Source organism: Rhinoderma darwinii, chromosome 3 (assembly GCF_050947455.1).
Source record: "Rhinoderma darwinii isolate aRhiDar2 chromosome 3, aRhiDar2.hap1, whole genome shotgun sequence".
Taxonomy (NCBI): domain Eukaryota; kingdom Metazoa; phylum Chordata; class Amphibia; order Anura; family Rhinodermatidae; genus Rhinoderma; species Rhinoderma darwinii.
The window spans coordinates 234,856,983-234,879,280 of record NC_134689.1 but is presented as its reverse complement, the minus strand read 5'-3'; the positions used below and the strand labels follow the sequence as shown (position 1 = coordinate 234,879,280).

Here is a 22,298-nt window from a genome sequence, read left to right as displayed (position 1 = left end):
ATATAAAGGTAAACACAGAACAAGTGTCAGAACTCATACTGCGCATGTCACGGCACTTAGAAAATACTGGATCACGATCAGAGCGCATGCTCAGGCACTTAGAAATATTTTAATCCAAAAGGGAAACTAAGTGTCCCACGTTATCGTGGTGTACGGTGCATGCTCAGACGCTTAGAAAAATTTACAAATGTGGATTAGAAAAGGTAAGTAGCTATACCATAATGTTACAACCTATATTCTCAACAGAATGATGAATACAGATATGTAAATGACATTTCAAAGCAGTTATAACCAGCGAAAGCAGGACAGAGCAAAAGGAGGGGACCGTCAGAGATAAGAAAAATATTCAGGACTAGGAATAGAAAAAGTGGCTGATAGTAACAAATCATGATGATCAATAAAAGTAATAAGATATAAAAATATCTAATTTGAAAAAGAAAAGAAAAGCAGCACCAAAGAGAAAAATCTAATACGGTGTGTGCAAGCCTCAGGACCTCAACCTCCAGTTCCACATATAGATATCCAGAAGAATTGGAGAGTTTTCACATTACTGTCATGGAAGGGTCCTCAAATGCCGTTACATGCCCTTGTCCAAAGATGTATGTGGGCAAAACGATCCAACAGTTGAGGAGACGTATTTCTAAACAGATTGTAAAGAGGACACTTCCCCGTCTAGACATGTCAGGGACTTCCATGATAGTAATGTGAAAACTCTCCACATCTGGGGTAAAATTGGGCCCCAGGGGGAGATCTCAATCAGAGGCTCCTACAGGAGGAGGCATTGGATCCATCGTCTAAGCTGTTTGAGTCCGAATGGACTCAATGAAGGTTTTACCTTCACAGCTTTTCTTTAAATATCAGTTGGTTTTTCAAAAAATGTTTCAGTGACTACATACCCTCTTTATCATAACCTATCATCATAAGATCAATATATTATTTCTTAATACAATATATATATATATATATATATATATATATAGACTAATTCCACATTAAGCTATATAATTTTTCAAAATCAGATATTTTTATATCATTATTTGTTACCGTCAGCCACTTTTTCTATTCCTAGTCATGAATATTTTTCTTATCTCCGATGGTCCCCTCCTTTCGCTGGTTAGAACGGCTTTGAAATGTCATTTACATATCTGTATTCATCATTCTGTTGAGAATGTAAGTAGGTACACCATAATGTTACAACCTATCTTTTCTAATCCACATTTGTAAATTTTTCTAAGTGTCTGAGCATGCACAGTACACCATAACGTGGGACACTTAGGCACTTAGAAAAATAAAGATGTCAATATTAGAAAATACTGGATCACAATCAGAGCACATGCTCAGTTTCCCTTCTTGATTAAAATATTTCTAAGTGCCGTGACATGCGCAGTATGAGTTCTGACACTTCTTCTATGTTTACCTTTGTATTAATGCGCCGGCGCTGGCCGTTCAACAAACACACAACAGGAACCGCCAATGGACACCTTACATAACAGTTAAGGAGGTATGAGGGGGTCATAGCATTTGGGCCATTTCGACTGGCTAATTTGGCAGTTTCTCCTCCCTTTTTTTACGGGGAGTAGTTTTATTCAATACCTACAACTGCACTCATTTTGAAAACCTCACTTGGGAATTCAGAAACACAAAGCGCTTACTAACTCATTTGATGACTTGATAGGCAAGGGTGACTGTTGGCATACTGTCCATTTGCTGCACAGGTCTCTTAGAGATTGCCTGCTATCCATTCAGCCGAAAACGGTCTTTGAAAAGAGAGAGTGAATTCCGGGGGCTCCAGAAAAATATGAGAAAATATTACAAGTTTGGGTGAATGTTAGGGTCCTCAACGAAAAATGGAAGGGAAACATTGACACAATTAAATATATTGATTTAATTTCCCTGCCTCCGCCTTTTGACCTGATAAGACTCATGGCTTGCCCTAAATGCAAGGCACCATTAGTAGACCTCTGGCAAGGTACATGGCTATGCCCTAAAACATCACTCTACTGTACCGCAGTGTTCTGACACATTTCGTCCCTTTGGGAGTAACATTCTAGGTAGAGACCCGTTTATCATACGTTTCCACTCTAAATCTGAAGAGTCAATAGAAGCTGGGTGCTCTAAACCTAGGAGAGTCTTCCATTGCTTCATGTGATTCTTCTAGTAGCATTAATGAATTTATTCCTACAGGAAATACCCACTGTTCATGAGCTCATTGCACAACTGTATAAGCTTATCGGCCTAGAACGACTAGATGTTAATCGACAGAGAGACCCAGGCGAAAAAACTCTTAGACAAAAAAAAAGGTTTTTACTTAGAGGCTCTGTCACCAGATTATCAAATCCCCATCTCCTATTGCATGTGATCGGCGCTGCAATGTAGATAACAGTAACGTGTTTTGTTTTTTTAAAAGCGATCATTTTTGGCCAACTTATGAGCAATTTTATATTTATGCAAATGAGCCTTTCTAATGGACAACTGGGCGTGTTTTCTCTTATTTCCAACTGGGCGTGTATTGTGTTTGTAACATCTGGGCGTGTTTACTTGTTTTACTAGCTGGACGTTGTGAATAGAAGTGTTTGTCAGCATCATCCACTGAACCCAGCCTCATGTGCATTTTTCTAAATATGCTAATTTGCCTATCTATACCTGCCAAATGGTAGTTGACGCTTTCTTTTCCCTTTGGGCGGTGTAATGTTTTCTGTCTGACTGTCCAATCAGACTCATACAATTCTCTTCCCAGCCCAGCAAAACCGCTTCAAACTTGAGATTACGCTGGGCTGATTGGGCGGTGTAACGTTTTCTGTATGACTCTGTCCAGAGAGAAAAGAAAGTCACCTAGCATTTGGCAAGTACAGCCAAATTAGCATATTTAGAAAAATGCTCATAACTTTGCAAAAAATAAATGTTTTGAAACACAATTTACACACTAGTTCTCAGCATCACAGCGCCTATTTGATTAGTTAGGAGATAGGGAATTAAGAAACTAGTGACAGATCCTTTTTAAGCAGACAATTTTGGAATTCATCTTTAAGGCTTCATGCACACGACCAGGCCCGTAATTACGGGCACGGCCGGCCGCGGATAGACTGCCGTTTTTAAGGGCCGTGCTCCAATTATTAAGTATGGGAGCACGGTCCATAAAAAAATAAAATAAAATAGGACGTCCTATTTTTTTCGGCAGATTTCTACGGACATACGGGATGGTGTCCGTCGGCCATAGAAATTAATGGGCCTGTAATTACGGGCGATTTTACGGTCGTGTGCATGGGGCCTTGAGTATTTACACGTGCCACAATTAGAATACTACACTAATGGAGCTACACCGCCTTATATTAGTTTTTGGATAGAATTTACCTGACCTACTTACCTGAGACACAGTAGTTTCTTTAAGAATAGGGCTAATGTGTTCAGTAGCCAGATCTGCACAAGCCGACATTAATAGCGTAGATCCAATAAGAATGACCACTGCCCTCCATCGAGACCAGTGAACCACTGCACTGTGATGATGTCCAGGCACTAAGAGGTAAAGATAAAGCTAGCACAAATAAAGGGGACCGGTAAACTTAGACTTTTACAACATCAACAAACAAATTCAGATTCTTACACAGCCATCTCAATTCGCTTCATATTTTATTACATACCATTTGCGAGATTACATAGTGACATAGGTTTCGAAAAAAGGTATTTTTTTTCATCAATTACACGACTTTCACTGCTAGATCAGTTATAACCCTCAATGCCATTTGTCAGGAAATATACTGTACTATTTGGCAAAAATTATAGTAAATTTCAAATTGGGGTCTGAGAAGAATGCACGTGTTGGACATATTCAACGTTCGTCTGAGTAAGTCCTATGCGACGGCCATTAAAACAACGCCCGTCACACGGATGCATGTATTTCAATGGGGTCGTTAATACGGCCTTCGTTTCAATGGACCGTGTGAAGGGTCTGTTGAAATATAGAACATGTCCTATTTTCTTCTGTTTTCACGGATCCCTCTATAGACTCCATGTCTATGGGGATCCGTGAAAACGGGACCCGCATGGATGCAACGCAGACATGAAAAACTGCCGTTTTTCACATCAGACTCTCTTTTAGGGCTTATTCAGACGAACGTGGAGAAAGATTGTTCATAAGACCTGAATCTAACCAAGAGAAATGCTTATTGGCTCCTACAAATCACATATCCCAAATGGTCATGCAAAATGACCAAGCAAAATATAAAAAAAACAAACCCCAAAAAACTGAAGAAAAAGTTAAGCGGAATTAGATGTACTTAGAAATGTCCAAACATTTGGACATTTCTCATTATTACAGAGTTAAGGCTCATCGGCCATAGTATATAAATCCATTCAAATCATACCTTTAACTCTCTCGGCTGGATCCTTCATTTCTAACACTGCAAGTTTTATTTCATGGTATAACATTTTCTAATGTTATTTCTGTAACTTTGTCAAACTATTTGATCCTCATTAGGTTTTATTACATAGTTACATAGTTAGTACGGTTGAAAAAAATTACCATCAAGTTCAACCAAGGGATGGGAAAGATTTCTACACATAGGAGCGGATATTTATTTTGTTCAAGGAAATTATCTAAGCCTTTTTTGAAGCCATCTACTGTAGCTACTGTGACCAACTCCTGCGGTAGACTATTCCATAGATTCACAGTTCTCACAGTAAGGCCTCATGCACACAAACGTATTTTTGTCCTCCCATAAATACGGGTCCTTGGTCACACGTATTCGACCCGTATTGCACCAGTATTTACGGACTTGTGCCCGTAAATACGGGTCCGGTGTCACCCGTATTTACGGGTATGTATTCGCTGCAAAATTGCACTGCAGTAAATCGGCAGCCCTTCTCTCTAACCTGCAATGATAGAAAGAAGGGACAGCCCTTTCCGCAGAAAAAGTAAAAGAAATTCATACTTACCTGGCCGTTGTCTTGGTGACGCGTCCCTCTTTCGACATCCAGTCCGACCTCCCTGGATGACGCGACAGTCCATGTGATCGCTGCAGCCTATGATTGGCTGCAGCGGTCACATGGGCTGAAACGTCATCCCGGGAGGCCAGACTGGAGGAAGATGCAGGGAGTTCTGGGTAAGTATGAACTTCTATTTTTATTTACAGGTTGATCTATATTGTGATCGGTAGTCACTGTTCAGGGAGCTGAAAGAGTTACTGATGATCGTTTAACTCTTTCAGCACCCTGGACAGTGACTATCCCCTGACGTTGCCTAGCAACGCTCCCGTAATTACGGGTGCACACACGTAGTCACCCGTAATTACGGGAGCCTCATAGACTTCTATGGGCCTGCCCGTGCCGTTATTACGGCCTGAAATAGGACATGTTCTATATTTTTTAACGGCACTGGCACCTTCCCATAAGCATACGGTGAGGTACTCGTGGCCAATAGAAGTCTATGGGCCCGTAATTACGGGCGTTTTTACGTTCGTGTGCATGGGGCCTAAATAAGGCTTGTCGCATCTGCAGGTCGAACCTTTTTTTTTTTTTCCCCAGACGGAGAGAGTGCCCCCTTGTTTTTTGAGGGGGTTTTACATGGAACAGGATTGCACCATATTTTTAAAATCAATCATGTCCCCCCTAGTAGTCTTTTCAAGGCTAAATAGGTTTAATTATTTTAATCTTTCCTCAACTTAGATTCTCCATGCCCCTTATTAGCTTCGTTGCTCTTCTTTGTATTTTTTCCAACGCCAGGGCATCCTTTCTATGAACTGGAGCCCAGAACTGAACTGCATATTCTAGATGAGGCCTCACGAATGCTTTGTAAAGTGGTAATATTATATCCCTGTCCCGCGAGTCCATGCCTCTTTTAATACACGACAATATCTTGCAGGCCTTTGAAGCAGCTGATTGACATTGCATGCTGTTATTTAGTTTATGATCTACAAGTACACCCAGATCCTTCTCAACAAGTGACTCCCCCCAGTGTAGCTCCCCCTTGGACATATGATGCATGCAGATTGTTGGTACCCAGATGCATAACTTTACATTTATCTACATTAAACTTCATTCGCCAAGTGGATGCCCAAACACTTAGTTTGTTTAAATCCGCTTGCAATTCACGAACATCTTCCATAGACTGAACTATATTACATAGAAATAGTGCTGATGACACCAAGCTATTTTTGCAATTAATCCCATCCTCTACATCATTAATAAGTTGAATAATAGTGGTCCCAGCACTGAACCCTGGTGTACACCACTTATAACCGGGGACCATTCAGAGTAGGAATCATGGACCAAAACTCTCTGTAATTGGATGGAGAATTGGCTCAAGGACAGTATCCAAACGATACGATCTAAACCTATAGTCCTTAATTTACCCATTAGACGTCTATGAGGGAAAGTGTCAAATGCCTTTGCAAAGTCCAAAAACACTATATCCACAGCGGCCCCTGTCTAGGCTTCTGCTCACCTCTTCATAAAAACAAATCCGGTTGTTTTGACAGCTTCTGTCCTTCGTAAAACCGTGCTGGCGGTCACTTGTAATGCGATTTTTGTCACATAATCCTGTATATAGTCCCTCAGTAGCCCCTCAAACATTTTCCCCCACGATGGATGTTAAGCTTACTGGTATATAATTACCCAGGGAAGACCTAGAGCCCTTTTTGAAAATAGGCACCACATCTGCCCTGCGCCAGTCCCTTTGTAACTATACCAGTCACTAGAGAATCTCTAAATATTATGAGGGGGACAGAAATAACAGCACTAATCTCTTTAACCCCTTCAGGACAGCCTTCGGAGATCGTTTTCTCGTGACATTGTACTTTATGTTCGTGAAAAAATTGTCGATAAATTCAATATTTGTGAAAACATCAAAATTGAGAGAATTTGCAAAAATTACCATTTTTCGAAATTTAAATGTATCTGCTTGGAAGACAGATAGTAACTATTTTGTGTGGTATTACTATTTCACATATCCCATGTGTCTACTTTATGTTTGCATCGTTTTTTGAACATCCTTTTATTTTTCTACGACGTTACAAGACTTAGAACTTTAGCAACAATTTCTCATTTCAAAAGGCTATTTTTTCAGGGACCAGTTTAGTTCTGAAGTTGCTTTGTGGGCCTTATATATTAGAAATTCCCGATAAATCACACCATTTTGAAAACTGCACCCCTCAGGGTATGTTCACATGGCCTATTTTCAGACATAATTCGGGCGTTTTACGCTTCGAATTACGCCTGAAAAGACAGCTCCATTACACCTGCAAACATCTGCCCATTGCTTGCAATGGATTTCACGATGTTCTTTTCAGAGGAGGTGTAATCTTACGCGTCACTGTCAAAAGACGGTGTGAAAAATAAGACACCCGCGTCAAAGACGTGCATGTCACTTCTTTGGACGTTTTTGGAGCAGTTTTTCATTGACTACATTGAAAAACAGCTCCAATTACGTCCATAATGGATGCTGCAAAAAACGCGAGTACTTGCAAAAACGTCTAAAATTCAGGAGCTGTTTTCGCCCGAAACCAGCTCTGTAATTTTAGACGTAAATTTATTAAGACCTGTGAACATACCCTCAGAGTATTCAAAACAGCATTCAGAAAGTGTTTTAACCCTTAGGCGTTTCATAGGAATTAACCCCTTAAGAACGCAGCCTTGTTTTGGCCTTAAGGCTCAGAGCCCATTTTTCAAACCTGACATATTTCACTTTATGTGGCAATAATGTCGGAATGCTTAAACCTATCCAAGCGATTCCGAGACTGTTTTCTCGTGACACAATGGGCTTTATGGTAGTGGTAAAATTTGGACGATATATTCAGTATTTACAGGTGAAAAAACCTCTTTTTTATAAATTTTCTCTAAATTTTGAATTTTTTAGAATTTAAATGCATCTGCTTGTAAAACAGACGGTTATACCACCCAAAATAGTTACTAGTTCACATTTCCCATATGTCTACTTTAGATTGGCATCATTTTTTTTTAAAACTTTTAATTTGCTTGGACGTTACAAGGCTTAGAACATAAACAGCAATTTCTCATATTTTTAAGAAAATTTCAAAAGCCTTTTTTTAAGGTACCTGTTCAGTTCCGAAGTGGCTTTGAGGGGCCTATGTAGTAGAAACCCCTATAAAACACCCCATTGAAAACTAGACCCCTCAAAGTATTCAAAACAGCATTTAGAAAGTTTATTTAACCTTTCAAGCATTTCACAGAAATTAAAGCAAAGTAGAGGTGAAATGTGCAAATTAAATTTTTCTTGCTGAATTTCAATTGTATTCAATTTTTTTCTGTAACACAGAAGGTTTTACCAGAGAAACACTACTAAATATGTATTGTCCAGATTCTGCAGTTTTTAGAAATGTCCCACGTGTCTAGTGCGCTCGTGGACTAAAACACAAGCCCAAGAAGCAAAGAAGAACCTAGTACATTTTGAGGCCTCTTTTTTAACAGAATATATTTTAGGCAGCATGCCAGGTTTGAAGAGGTGTTGAGGTGCCAAAACAGTAGGAATCCCCCAAAAGTGACCCCATTTCGGAAACTACACCCCTCAAGGAATTCATTTATGGTTGTGGTTACCATTTTGACCGCACAGTTTTTTCACAGCACCTATTTGAATTGGGCTGTGAAATTAAAAAAAATTGAATTTTTTCCAATAAGATGTCATTTTTTAATCAAAACTTCTTATTTTCACAGGGAACAAAATACCCCATTTTGTTGCCCAATTTCTCCTGAGTGAAGCAATACCCCATTTGTGGCGATAAACTGCCGTTTGAGCCCATTGGAGGCCTCAGAAGGGAAGGAGCGCTGTGTGTTTTTTGGAGTGCAGATTTTGCTGGTTTGGTTTTCGAGTGCCATGTCGCATTTGCAGAGCCCCAGAGGTATCAAAGCAATGGAAACCCACCAGAAGTGACCCCATTTTGGAAACTACACCCCTCAAGGAATTCATTTATGGGTAACGTGACCATTTAGACCCCATAGTTTCTTCACAGAACTAATTTGAATTGGGCTGGGAATTTAAAAAAAAAAAATTTTTTTTCCAATATGTAGTTTTGGCTGAAAATTTCTTATTTTCACAAGAAATAAAACACCCCATTTTGTTGCCCAATTTGTCCTGAGTGCGGCAATGGCCAATTTATGGTGATAAACTGCCATTTGGGCCCATGGGAGGGCTCAGAAGGAAAGGACCACCATTTGACCTACTGGGGATTTTCTGGTGCGAAGTCATGTATGCAGAAGCCCCTGAGGTACCAGTACAGTTAAAACCCCCAAGAAGTGACCCCGTTTTAAAAACTACACCCCATAAGGCATTCATCTAGAGGTGTAGGGAGCATTTTGACCGGAGACATACACCCCATAAACTGTAATGTAGGTTCTCACGGGTATGGCAATACCCTCAATGTGGCTGTTATCAGCTGCCTGGGCACACAGCAGGGCACAGAAGGGAAAGATGAGGGGGATAAGCTGTGCGGAGTACATCAGGGTAAGTAAAAGTGGGGTAGATTAAAAATCAAGGGATGTATGATAAATTTTGAAGCACTCTTTCATACGAAGCCTTCGTTTTTCGGGACACGTCACATTGATATATTGTGTCCTCCCTTATCCCCCTCTTATAGCAGACTTTGTACCTCTTTTGACTTTTTCCTTTCTCGCCAGTTTGGGGAACTTCCCCTGGAAAGTGTTGCCCTGGTACGATGTGTGTGGCCTCGCTTCCAGAAGTAATGGGTGCCCCCCCCCCCCTTCTTGGTCCCTAAAAATTAGTTTCTTGATAACCACCTCTTGAAATTCCAGGAAAGTTCCCGTCTGGCCTGCACATCGACATACATACAGATGGCATTATACAATGTGTACGTGCTATGATGTGCACGGCCAGCTTCTTATACCACACCCTCGATTTCCGCATGGCGCTGTAGGGCTTCAGGGCTTGATCTGACAAGTCCACCCCTCCCATGTACCTATTGTAGTCCAGGATGCAGTCTGGTTTGGGGGTCTCTGTACTGGTAACTCGTACAGGTACATGGGTACTGGTGTGGCATCTCTTGTCTTGTACTTGACAGACAACATGTTGCTGCTAGTTTGTGCCCTGCTCTCACCCCTTCTGAGTGTTTGTCCAAGCAGAGTCTTAGGGAGGCCTCTCAGATTTCTTCTAGCAGTGCCGCATGACTTCTGGAAGCGAGGCAGTTGAAGAGTGGGACGCTGGTATAAAAATTATCCAGGTAGAGGTGGTAACCCTGGTCCAGCAGTGGGTGCACCAAATCCCAAACAATTTTTGCATTAATTCCCAGTAAGGGGGGGCATTCTGGGGGCTGAATACTGGTGTCCTTCCCTTCATATATCCTAAATTTGTAGGTATACCCTGATGCACTCTCGCACAGCTTATACATCTTCACGCCATACCTTGCCCTCTTACTGGGCAGGTACTGGCGGAATTGAAGCCTCCCTTTAAAATGTACCAAGGACTCATCAATAGAAATACACGTCTTGGTGGTGTATGCTTTGGAAAACCGGGCACTGAAACGGTCTAATAGGGGTCTCCGTTTATACAAACGGTCAAAACTGGGGTCATCTTGGAGTAGGCAATGCTCATTAGGAGAAGCGAAGAATTGCCTCATTTTTTTTATTTTTTTTAAGGGTCCAGTTCAGTTCTGAAGTTGCTTTGAGGGGCCTATATATTAGACACCCCTATTAAACACCCCATTTCAGAAATTAGACCCCTCAAAGTATTCACAACAGCATTTAGAAAGTTTATGAACTTTAGGTGTTTCACGGGAATTTAGAGCAAAGTAGAGGTGAAATTTACATATTTATTTTTGTCAGAAAATCCTCTTTATACCATTTTTTTTATAACACAAGGTTTTACCAGAGAAACGCAACTCAATACTTATTGCCCAGATTCTGCAGTTTTGAGAAATATCCCACATGTGGCCCTAGTGCGCTAATGAACTGAAGTATCGACCTCCGAAGCAAAGGAGCAACTAGTGGATTTTGAGGCCTCCTTTTTATTAGGCACCATGTCCGGTTTGAAGAGGTCTTGTGGTGCCAAAACAGTGGAAACCCCCCAAAAGTGACCCCATTTTTGAAACTAGACCCCTTGAGGAATTCATTGTAGTTTTTAGGTGGCGTGGTGACTAAAAAAAAAAGCAATTCTACTATTGCTTTTTTATTAATTTTTTTTTTACAGCGTTCACCGGGCGCTATAAATTACATTAACTTTATTCTGCGGGGCGATACGATTACGGCGATATCATAAGTTTATAGTTTTTTTTATGTCTTATGGCGTTTGTTGTGCATTCACTTTTTGTGTTATCTTATTCTAAGAGCCAGAAGTTTTTTATTTTTCCATCAAGAAAGCCGTGCGAGGACCTATTTTTTGCGTAACGAACTGTAGTTTCAATCATTACCATTTTTAGGTACATGCGACTTTTTGATCTTTTCATTCCATTTTTTGGGAGGTGAAGTGACCAAACAATTGTGATTGTGGTACGGTTTATTATTATTTTCTTTTACGGCGTTCACCGCACGGGATAAATAATGAAATAATTTTGTAGTTCAGGCCGTTACGGACGCGGCGATACCAATTATGTATAGTTTGTTTATCTTTCTATTTTTATTAATAATAAAGGACTGATAAGGGAAAAACATTTATTTTCTTACGTTTACACATCTTTTTTTTACTTTATTATTTTGTCCCACTAGGGGACTTGAGGGCAGTGGGCCCTGATCGCTATTTTAATACACTGTACTACATGCGTAGTGCAGTGTATTAGAGCTGTCAGCTACTCACTGACAGCAAGCATAGTGGGTCCTGTATCGGGAGGACGGCCGAAATGGCCGTTACTCCCGTGACGTACTATTAGGTCATGGAGCGCGAATGATACAGCTACCATGACCTAATAGTACGTCCAGGAGCGGGAAGGGGTTAAAGCAATCTAGAGGTGAACTTGACAAATTTCCCTTTTTTTTGGGCCAAAATTCATATGTAATACAGAAAAAAAAATGTAACAGAACGTTTTTCCCCAAAAATTCAACTCAATATTTATTGCCCAGATTCTGCACTTTTTAGAAATATCCCACATGAGGCACTAGTGTGCCAACAGACTGAAGCACAGGCCTCAGAAGCAAAGGAGCACCTAGGGGATTTTGGGGCCTCCTTTTTTTAGAATATATTTTAGGCACCATGTCAGGTTTGAAGAGTTCTTGTGCTAAAACCATAAAAACCCGGCAAAAGTGACCCCATTTTGGAAACTGCACCCCTCAAGGAATCTTTCTAGGGGTATAGTTAGCATTTTGACACCACAGTTTTTTTGCTAAATTTATTTTAGTTGGTGTGTGAAGATTAAAATCATTTTTACAAGGAATAAAAGGAGAAAATGGACCCCTACATTTGTAAAGCAAATACGGCAATACCCCATATGTGGTAATACACTGCTGTTTGGACCCACAGCAGTGCTCAGAAGAGAAGGAGCGTCATTTGGATTTTGGAGCACAGATTTTGCTGGAATAGTTTTTTCAGTGCCATGTCGCATTTGCAATGCACTAGAGGGACCAAAACAGTGGAAACCCCCCAAAAGTGATCCCATTTTGGAAACTACGCTCCTCAAGGAATTTTTTCTTAGGGTGTGATCACTTTTTAACCCCATTGTTTTTTTTTTTGCAGAATCTTGTGGATATCTGGCATGAAAAAGAACATTTTAAATTTTTCACAAATGCTTCATTTATAGGACAGATTTTTCAGACACAGAGCATGCAAGTGAAGAAAAGCACCTCAACATTTATTGGCCCATTTGTACCGAATTCAGAGATGCCCCCAAAGTGGTCCAAATATGTTGTGTGGACACATGTAGTGCCTGGAATTGAAGGAGCAGCCTTACATTTTCAGGGCCCAAGTTTTAAATGATTAGTTCAACAGCCCCATTTGATCTTTGAAGAGATTCTGAGCCCCCATAACGATGGAAAACAACCAGAAATTACCCCATTTCGAATTCTACACCCCTCAAGCAATTTATCTAGGGGTGTGATCACTTCTTTGACCGCACAGATTTTTTTGCAGAATCTTGTGGAAATGTGGCTTAAAAAATAACATTTTAAACATTTTTCACAAATGCTTCGTTTATAGGACAGATTTTTCAGATAGAGCATGTAAGTGTAGAAAAGCACCTCAACATTTATTGGCCTATTTCTTCGGAGTTTAGGGCCAATTTGAAGGTATTTCCAATCTGTTTTGCTGGACATATGGCAGGGGCAGAAAGTATTGGACCACCACAAGGATTTTAGGCCTCATTTTACTTGGATGATTTTTGGGCACATGTCATGTTTGCAAAGGCCTAAAAAATTGTGCAGATACTACACAATATTACAAATCCTAGGTATTCATCTAGGGATATAATGTTTTTTGGGTTTTGTTATGGGGGATCTTCAATTTTTGAATGGTGAAATGGTTATGGTAAATCAAAGGGACGATAATTATAAATGAAAGGGACAGATGAAAATAAAATGTAGTACTCCAGAGAGGTGTGGTATATCCGGAAGCACTCCTTTATACACAGTCCAGGGTGGGTGGGACAGGTGTTGCACTGGTATGTCGTGTCTTTTCGCATGCCTCTTCTGGCACAGACAACACTTTTTCTGGGGGCGCCTTTTTTTTTCTGTGGGCGGCACTTCACCGGGAAAGTGCTGCCCTTGAACTATTCTGGGGACATCAGTACTTGCAGAGGTAGAACTTTCTCCTACCTCTGCCACATTCCCAAAGTGAAGGGATTTGATCACCTTCTCCCGATACTCCAGGTATGTCCCCTCCTGACCATTGCTCCTGTACAGTAAAAAGGAGTTGTACAATGCCAGTGGCGTAGCGTAGTTTGTATGTGCCATGATGCCAGCACTTCCTGGTTAAGGGCATGGTTTGTTTAGACGTCACAGTCATATGGTACACTCAGTGTACCATGTCACTGTGACGTCACGAGTGGGGGCGTTCCAGCCACTGTGGAAGAGCAGATTCGGAAGAGCATGGAAAACTGCAGGTGAGCTGCAGAGGGGGCCCGTAATGTATGTGTGTTGTATTATATTGTCTGTGTTTGCGGTGGAGAGAGGAGAGGGGGGGGGGGGCTTTAAATTACAAGCCCCCCTCTCCACCGCAAACACAAACTGTACGACACAGTACATTACAAACTGTGGGTCGCACTCCCCCCAGGGGGATCGTGTGAAGACCTCCGGGGGGATCGCGAACCACTCACCGAGGTCCTGCTTCCAACTGTATTTGCGTCCTTAGGACGCAGATCCAGTTGAATTTAATCCTGGAGCAAGGAGCTGACGGCTCCTTCCTCCAGTATTCACTGCCGTGAGCTATTAGCGGCTCGGCGCAGACAGGCGCGATTTAGTGATGTCATCGCGCCTGTCTGCGCTGAGTCACTCAACACAGGGCAAAGGAGGAGAAGGATCTCCTCCTCCACTCGTGGTGGGAACGGGGGATAGGTAACTTTATTATTTTTCTATTATGTACATACGGAGGAATTATACTGTAGAAGGAGGGGGGCTGATATGGTGGCAGCTACGAGGGACATTATACCGTATGGGGGCATTATACTGTCGGGGGCTATTATGGTGGCAGCTATGGGGGCATTACACTGTAGGGAGACAGCTATGGGGGGCATTATACTGTGTGGGGGTCCGCTATGGGGGGCATTATACTGTCTGAGGGTAGCTACGGTGAGCATTATACTGTGTGGGGGTAGCTACGGGGAGCATTATATACTGTGTGGGGGCAGCTACGGGGAGCATTATATACTGTGTGGGGGGTAGCTACGGGGAGCATTATATACGGTGTGGGGGCAGCTACGGGGAGCATTATATACTGTGTGGGGGCAGCTACGGGGAGCATTATACGGTGTGGGGGCAGCTACGGGGAGCATTATACTGTGTGGGGGCAGCTACGGGGAGCATTATACTGTGTGGGGGCAGCTACGGGGAGCATTATACTGTGTGGGGGCAGCTACGGGGAGCATTATACTGTGTGGGGGCAGCTACGGGGAGCATTATACTGTGTGGGGGCAGCTACGGGGAGCATTATACTGTGTGGGGGCAGCTACGGGGAGCATTATACTGTGTGGGGGCAGCTACGGGGAGCATTATACTGTGTGGGGGCAGCTACGGGGAGCATTATACTGTGTGGGGGCAGCTACGGGGAGCATTATACTGTGTGGGGGCAGCTACGGGGAGCATTATACTGTGTGGGGCAGCTACGGGGAGCATTATACTGTGTGGGGGCAGCTACGGGGAGCATTATACTGTGTGGGGGCAGCTACGGGGAGCATTATACTGTGTGGGGGCAGCTACGGGGAGCATTATACTGTGTGGGGGCAGCTACGGGGAGCATTATACTGTGTGGGGGCAGCTACGGGGAGCATTATACTGTGTGGGGGCAGCTACGGGGAGCATTATACTGTGTGGGGGCAGCTACGGGGAGCATTATACTGTGTGGGGGCCGCTACGGGGAACATTATACTGTGTGGGGGCCGCTACGGGGAACATTATACTGTGTGGGGGCAGCTACGGGGAACATTATACTGTGTGGGGGCAGCTACGGGGAACATTATACCATATGGGGGCATTATACTGTCAGGAGGCTGATATGGTGGCAGCTATGGGGGCATTACACTGTAGGGAGACCGCTATGGGGGCTTTATACTATGTGGGGGCAGCTAAAGGGGGCATTATACTGTGTGGGGCAGCTAAGGAGGGCATTATACTGTATGGGGGCATTATACTGTATGGGGCAGCTATGGATGGCATTATACTGTATGGGGCAGCTATGGATGGCATTATACTGTATGGGGGCCGCTATGGATGGCATTATACTGTATGGGGGCCGCTATGGATGGCATTATACTGTATGGGGGCCATTATACTATATGGGGTCCGCTATGGGGGGGCATTATACTGTGTGGGGGGGTAGCTACGGGGAGCATTATACTGTGTGGGGGGCAGCTACGGGGAGCATTATACTGTGTGGGGGCAGCTATGTGGGGCATTATACTGTATTGGGGCATTATACTGTATGGGGTCCGCTATGGGGGGCATTATACTGTATTGGGGCATTATACAGTGTGGGGGCAGCTACGGGGAGCATTATACTGTGTGGGGGCAGCTACGGGGAGCATTATACAGTACGTGGGCAGCTATGGGGGGGGCGGGGAGTATACTGGGGGGCTGTTGGGCAAGGCGGCTGGCCATAGGCGCGGCAGGGGTCTTGTGGTGTTGGGGAGGCCCAAGCTGAATTCTTGCACCAGGGCCCATGACCCTTTAGCTACGCCCCTGTACAATGCCATTTGGATGAAGTACACCGCAAGTTTTTTTTATACCAAAGTTTGGCTTTCCGCATGGCATTGTACGGCTTGAGCATCTGGTCCGAAAGGTCCACTCTCTCAATGAACTTATTATAGGCCTGGATGCAGACAGGCAGTGACGTGGTGGTCGGTGTTGCACCGCGCACAGGGACAAGAGAGCAGGTGGCGTCATGGATTGAGGTCAGCATTAAGACATCCTTCTTGTCCCTGAATTTCAAAAATAGGACCCCTTCGCTATGGAGCGCCCTGCTCTCTCCACGCTGCAGTGGTTGGCCGAGTAGGGTTTTTGGGAGTGGTGTCTGGTTTTTGGGGACCGTCCCACACGCCACCATTTTTTTGCTCCGCCAGGCTCCCCTGATTAAACAGTCGGTGCAGGAGGTCCCAGACAATCTTCCCAGTTGTGGTCAGGACGGGTGGACAGTTTGGGGGCTCAATTGGACTGTCCCTTCCCTCATATTTTAAACGTGTGTGTGTAGCCAGAGACGACTCACACAACTTGAACTTCACCCTTCCCTTGAAATGCACCAGGGACTCTTCAATGGCAATTTCTCTGCCAGGGGTAGAAGATGAAAATTTTTGGGCCAAATGGGAGATAAGGGGTCTAATTTTGTCTATCAAAATTGGGGTCATCCTGGGGGGGGGGGGGGGGGGGGCACTGGGAATCATTGAAATGTAAAAATTTCTGTATTACCTCAAATACCTGGGCATTGTGGTGCGGTATAAGGGGCAGTGGTACAGAATATCTGTGGACCAATAAGACCTCGCTGATGGCTCCTTTGTTAGGCCCATATTCAGTACAGCAGCATTTCTGCTTGGTCGGTGGGATGCCACCTCTATGGCCTGGCATATAAAACTACTGGGGTTGACAGCAATTAATTGTTGAGCACAAATTTGTTTGCTCAACAATATTTTCCACAAGGCTATCCGAAAAATAGAGCTGGAAAGACTCAATCTCGGACAGCCCTGCTGTCTGAACTTGGACCCCTGCAGCAGCAGTAAAGTCCGGTACTGGGGGGGGGGGGGTGTAGGAGGTTGGGGGAAACCAATTAGGCTCAGGTGCAGGTGTAACTTGAGCACTAACCCTGCGGCGACTGCAAGGGGGTTCCTCGGTGTCGCTTGAGGAGGACAGAGCAAAAGCGGACCCAGCATCACTCGCAGTATCGGTATCCGATGCGAGCATCTCATACGCCTCCTGCAGTAAAGGTTTTGCGGGCCATTTTTATTGTATATGATTGAATGTATACAAAAAAAATTTTTTTTTCTTTTTTTTTTTTACATAAAACACGAATATATTTTTGTCTTTTTATTTTATGACACTAAAACTAACTGACTAAACTAAACTGACTAAAAAACAATGACTAACTGAAGCTAACTAACAGACGGTCTGACGCGGACTAACAGACTGTCTGAAACGAAGTGACGCTGACACTGACTGACTAAATAAAGACTGACTAAATGGACGCTGACTAAAACTGACTAAACTAAAAAGAGTTATGAATTAAAAAAAAAAAAAGAAAAAGCTGCCTTATATAGACTGAGAGGAAGGTGAGGGGCTGATTACAATTACACACTGTGATCAAGGGGTTAATGGGGATATTATGTGATTTTTTAACTTTCTTTTCTCTTCACACGACACGAGGCTCTGACTCCAACAGAGGAGATCAGAGCCTGTGACGTATTTCCTTCTAAGAAGTAAGATCTGATTGGTAAGTCTGCACAAACTAACCAATCGGAGCGATCTACAACAAGGGACCGCTTCAATTGGTCCCGAGGCAGGACCTAATATGCGAACTGCCAGATGATGAATGACAGTTACAATACACTGCACTACATAAGTAGTGCAGTGTATTGTCCCGGGGATAAGAAGACCAGATCTTCAAGTCCTCGGGTAAGTGTAAAAAAAAATTCAAAAAAAAAGTTTAAACTAATAAAAACAACAATCGCCCTGTTTCCCTGATCAACTCCTTTATTATTATTTTAAAAAAAATTAACATGGAAAAAAAAAAAAACTATACTTAATAGGTATCGCCGCGTTCGGAACGGCCTGATCAATAAAAATAAAATCACATTATTTTTACCGCACGGTGAACACCGTAAAACTTTGTAATAAAAAACAATGACAGCATTTTATTTTTTGGTCATCTTGTCTCAAAAGAAATGTAATAAAAAGTGATAAAAAAGTTGCAAGTAACACAAAATGGTACCAATAGAAACTACAGTTAGTCACGCATAAAACAAGCCCTTCCGCAGCGATATCAACTAAAAAAAAAAAAAAAAAGTTATGGCTGTCAGAATATGGCGACACTAAAACATGAATTTTTTTAAGAAAAGAGTATTTTTATTGTGGGAACGTAGTGAAACGTATAAAACAATATAAAATTTGGTGTCGCTGTAAGGGTATGTTCACATGAGGTCATTACATCCGTAATTGACGGACGTATTTCGGCCGCAAGTACCGGACTGAACACAGTGCAGGGAGCCGGGCTCCTAGCATCATACTTGTGATGTCTCTGCAGGACAACTGTCTCATACTGAAAACATGATTACAGTACGGGACAGTTGTCCGGCAGCGAGGCAGGGACTCCTAGCGTCGTACATAAGTATGATGCTAGGAGCCCGGCTCCCTGCGCGGTGTTCGGTCCGGTACTTGCGGCCGAAATACGTCCGTCAATTACGGACGTAATGACCTCGTGTGAACATACCCTAATCGTATCGACCCGCAGAATAAAGTTAACATGTTGTTTATACTGCACGGTGAACACTGTAAAAAATAAAAAAACAAAACCGTGCTAGAATTGCTGTTTTTTGGTGTCCTCCTCTCCCAAAAAATTGAATAAAAATAGGTGATAAAAAATAAATAAATTTGCATGTACCCAAAGATGGAACCAATAAAAATGACAGCTCGTACCACAAAAAACAAGCCCTCACACAGCTCCGTCAACGGAAAAAATAACACGTTAGGACTCTCAAAACACAATGATGCAAAATGATGCTAAAGGACGGCCCAGACTAATTTTTTAGGTCCAGTAGAATTTCATTAAATACCCCCACATCATCATTTGCTGGACCCCATAGGTGAACCCTGTAGACGCAGCGGAGATTAGGAAACTTTAGGGCCTTGTGCTGCTTATAGGGCTAGTGAAGAAGTAAGAGATTAGGCAATACTGGAGTGCAGATATTTTGTATAATACCCAATAAACCCGGCCTGTGCATAAAGTATTGGTTCAAAGCGTACCACACCAATCTATGGATTATTCATTCAACCATTACATCATCCTATTATGACCTGATGTACTCCGCCCAGCTTACATATACCCTGATGTACTCCGCCCAGTTTACATATGCCCTGATGTACTCCGCACAGATTACATATACCCTGATGTACTCCGCCCAGTTAACATATACCCTGATGTACTCCGCACAGCTTATATATACCCTGATGTACTCCGCCCAGCTTACATATACCCTGATGTACTCCGCCCACCTTACATATGTCCCCACATTATAAGCTGAAATACCAGTAAAACATCAAGCAAAATCTGCGCTTCAAAAGCCAAATGGTGGTCCAACTGAGCCTGGCAGTGTGCCCAAACGGCAATTTATTACCACATATGGGGTATTACTGTATTCTGAAGAACCCGCTTAACAATTTATGGGATGTGTGTGTCTACGGTGGTACAAGCTGGGCACAATACATTGGGCACTGAAATGTCATATCTGTGGAAACCGGCAATTTTCAATCTGCAACATCTATTGTTTACTCATTTTTGCAAAACACTTCTGTGGTCAAAATGCTCACTACACCGCTAGATAAATTCTTTGAGGGATCTAGTTTCCAAAATGAGGTAATTTTTCGGGGGTACCACTGTACTGGTACTATAGCTCAATGCAACATGGTGTCAAAAAACGTATCTTGTAAAATCTCCACTCCAAATACTAAATGGCGGTCCTTCCCTTTAGAGCCTTGCTGTGTGTCCAAATAGCAGTTTATGGGGTATTAGGGGTATTTCCCTACTCTGAAGAAGTTGCTTTACAAATGTTACGTGCTTTTACTCCTTTATTTGTTGAGAAAATGAATTTTTTTTAAACTAATGCTACGTCTTATTGGAAAATAATGTAATTTTTTATTTTCACTGCCCATGTCTAATAAAATCTATGAGACACCTGTGGGGTCAAAATGCTCACTACCCCCCTAGATGAATTCCTCAATGGGTGTAGTTTGGAAACTCCCCATAAGTGACTCCATTTGGCACTGTACTGGTACCTAAGGTCTTTGCAAAAGCGACATGGTGCAGAAAAAAAAAAATCAATCCAGCAAAATCTGCTGCCCAAAAGTCAAACGGCGCTCCTTCCTTCTGAGCCCTGATGTGTATTCATACAGTGGTTTATTACCACATATGAGGTATTTCCATATTCTGGAGAAGTTGCTTTACAAATGTTGGGGTGCTTTTCCTCATTTATTTGTTGAAAAAATTTAAAAATTCTGGGAGGTAAAGCTACATCTTATTGGAAAATAATGTAATTTTTCATTTTCACTGCCCAATTCTAATGAAATCTATGAAATACCTGTGTGGTCAAAATGCTCACTACACCCCTAGATGAATTCCTCTAGGGGTGTAGTTTCCCAAATGGAGTCACTTTTGGGGGGTTTCCTTTGTTTTTGCACCACAAGACCTCTTCTAACCGGACATGGTGCCTGAAATATAATTTAAGAAAAGGAAGGCCGAAAAATCCAATAGGTGCTCCATTGCTTCTGAGGCCTGTGTTTCAGGCCTGTAGCACACTAGGGCCACATGTGGGATATTTCTAAAAACTGCAGAATCAGGGCAATAAATATTCAGTTGTGTTTCTCTGGTAAAACCCTTCAGTATTACTGGAAAAATTGATTAAAATGGAATTTCTGCAAAAAAATGAAATTTGCACATTTCCCTTCCACTTTGCTTTAGGCCTCGTTTACACGAACGTATTATACGCGCGTGCGACGCGCGTGCTTTGCACGCATGTCGTACGCACCTATATTAGTCAATGGGGCTGTTTAGACGATGCGTGAATTGCGCTCAGCGCGTGTGCGCAGAAAAAAACTCACGACATGTTCTATAATCGTGCGTTTTTCGCGAACTCACGCACCCATTGAAGTCAATGGGTGCGTGAAAACCACGCATGCCGCACGGAAGCACTTCCGTGCGAACTGCGTGACTCGCGCAAGAGCTGTCAAACTCCTGAATGTAAACAGAAAAGCACCACGTGCTTTTCTGTTTACAAACATCCAAACAGAGTGTCAAATTCGAGATGAGCGCACCGAACTTCACCGGGTTCGGCCAAACTCGTTTTGACCGAAACCGGTAAAAAATGTTCGGGTACGCGACGTCAGGAGACAGTCACTGTCCACGGTGCTGAAAGCGTTAAACTGGTTCAGCACCATGGACAGTGACTTCCGCTCCGAAAATCCATGAACCTGTAAAAAAAAAAAGACATTCTGACTTACCGATAACTCCGGTCCGACCTCCCGGGATGACAGTTCAGTCCAAATGACAGCTGCAGCCAATCACAGGCCAAGCACAGGCTGCAGCCAATCACAGGCTGCAGCGGTCTCATGGACTGCGGCGTCATCCTGGGAGGTGGGGCCGGATGACAAGAGAGGGACGCGTCACCAAGGCAACGGCCGGGAGCCCGGACTGGGGGAAGCAGGAAGTTCTTGGTAAGTATGAAAGTCTTTTTATATTCACAGGTTGGTGTATATTGTGTTCGGCATTCACTGTCGAGGGTGCTGAAAGAGTTACTGCCGATCAGTTAGCTCTTTCAGCACCTTGGACAGTGACGGGCGTCGACTAGCCTCATCTCTATGATGGCGGCTGCGCGAAAATCACGCAGCCGCGCATCATACACGGATGACACACGGAGCAGTCAAATGCCTTTTGCGCGTTTAAAACGCAACAAGGCTGCGTATACGCAGTGCATACGCCATACAAACGTGCGCAAAACGCAGCGTTT

The 22,298-nt window shown here is 43.0% G+C and overlaps 1 protein-coding gene across 1 annotated transcript in view; it reads right to left on the bottom strand.

Moving 5' to 3' along the window:
* The window catches only part of LOC142747990 (uncharacterized), a 113,835-nt gene that overhangs the window by 8,811 nt on the left and 82,726 nt on the right, over positions 1–22,298 (bottom strand). The window contains exon 16 of the mRNA XM_075855103.1: positions 3,365–3,513. Within this exon, the coding sequence (XP_075711218.1) occupies positions 3,365–3,513 (149 nt within the window). The remainder of the gene's footprint in view (positions 1–3,364; positions 3,514–22,298) is intronic.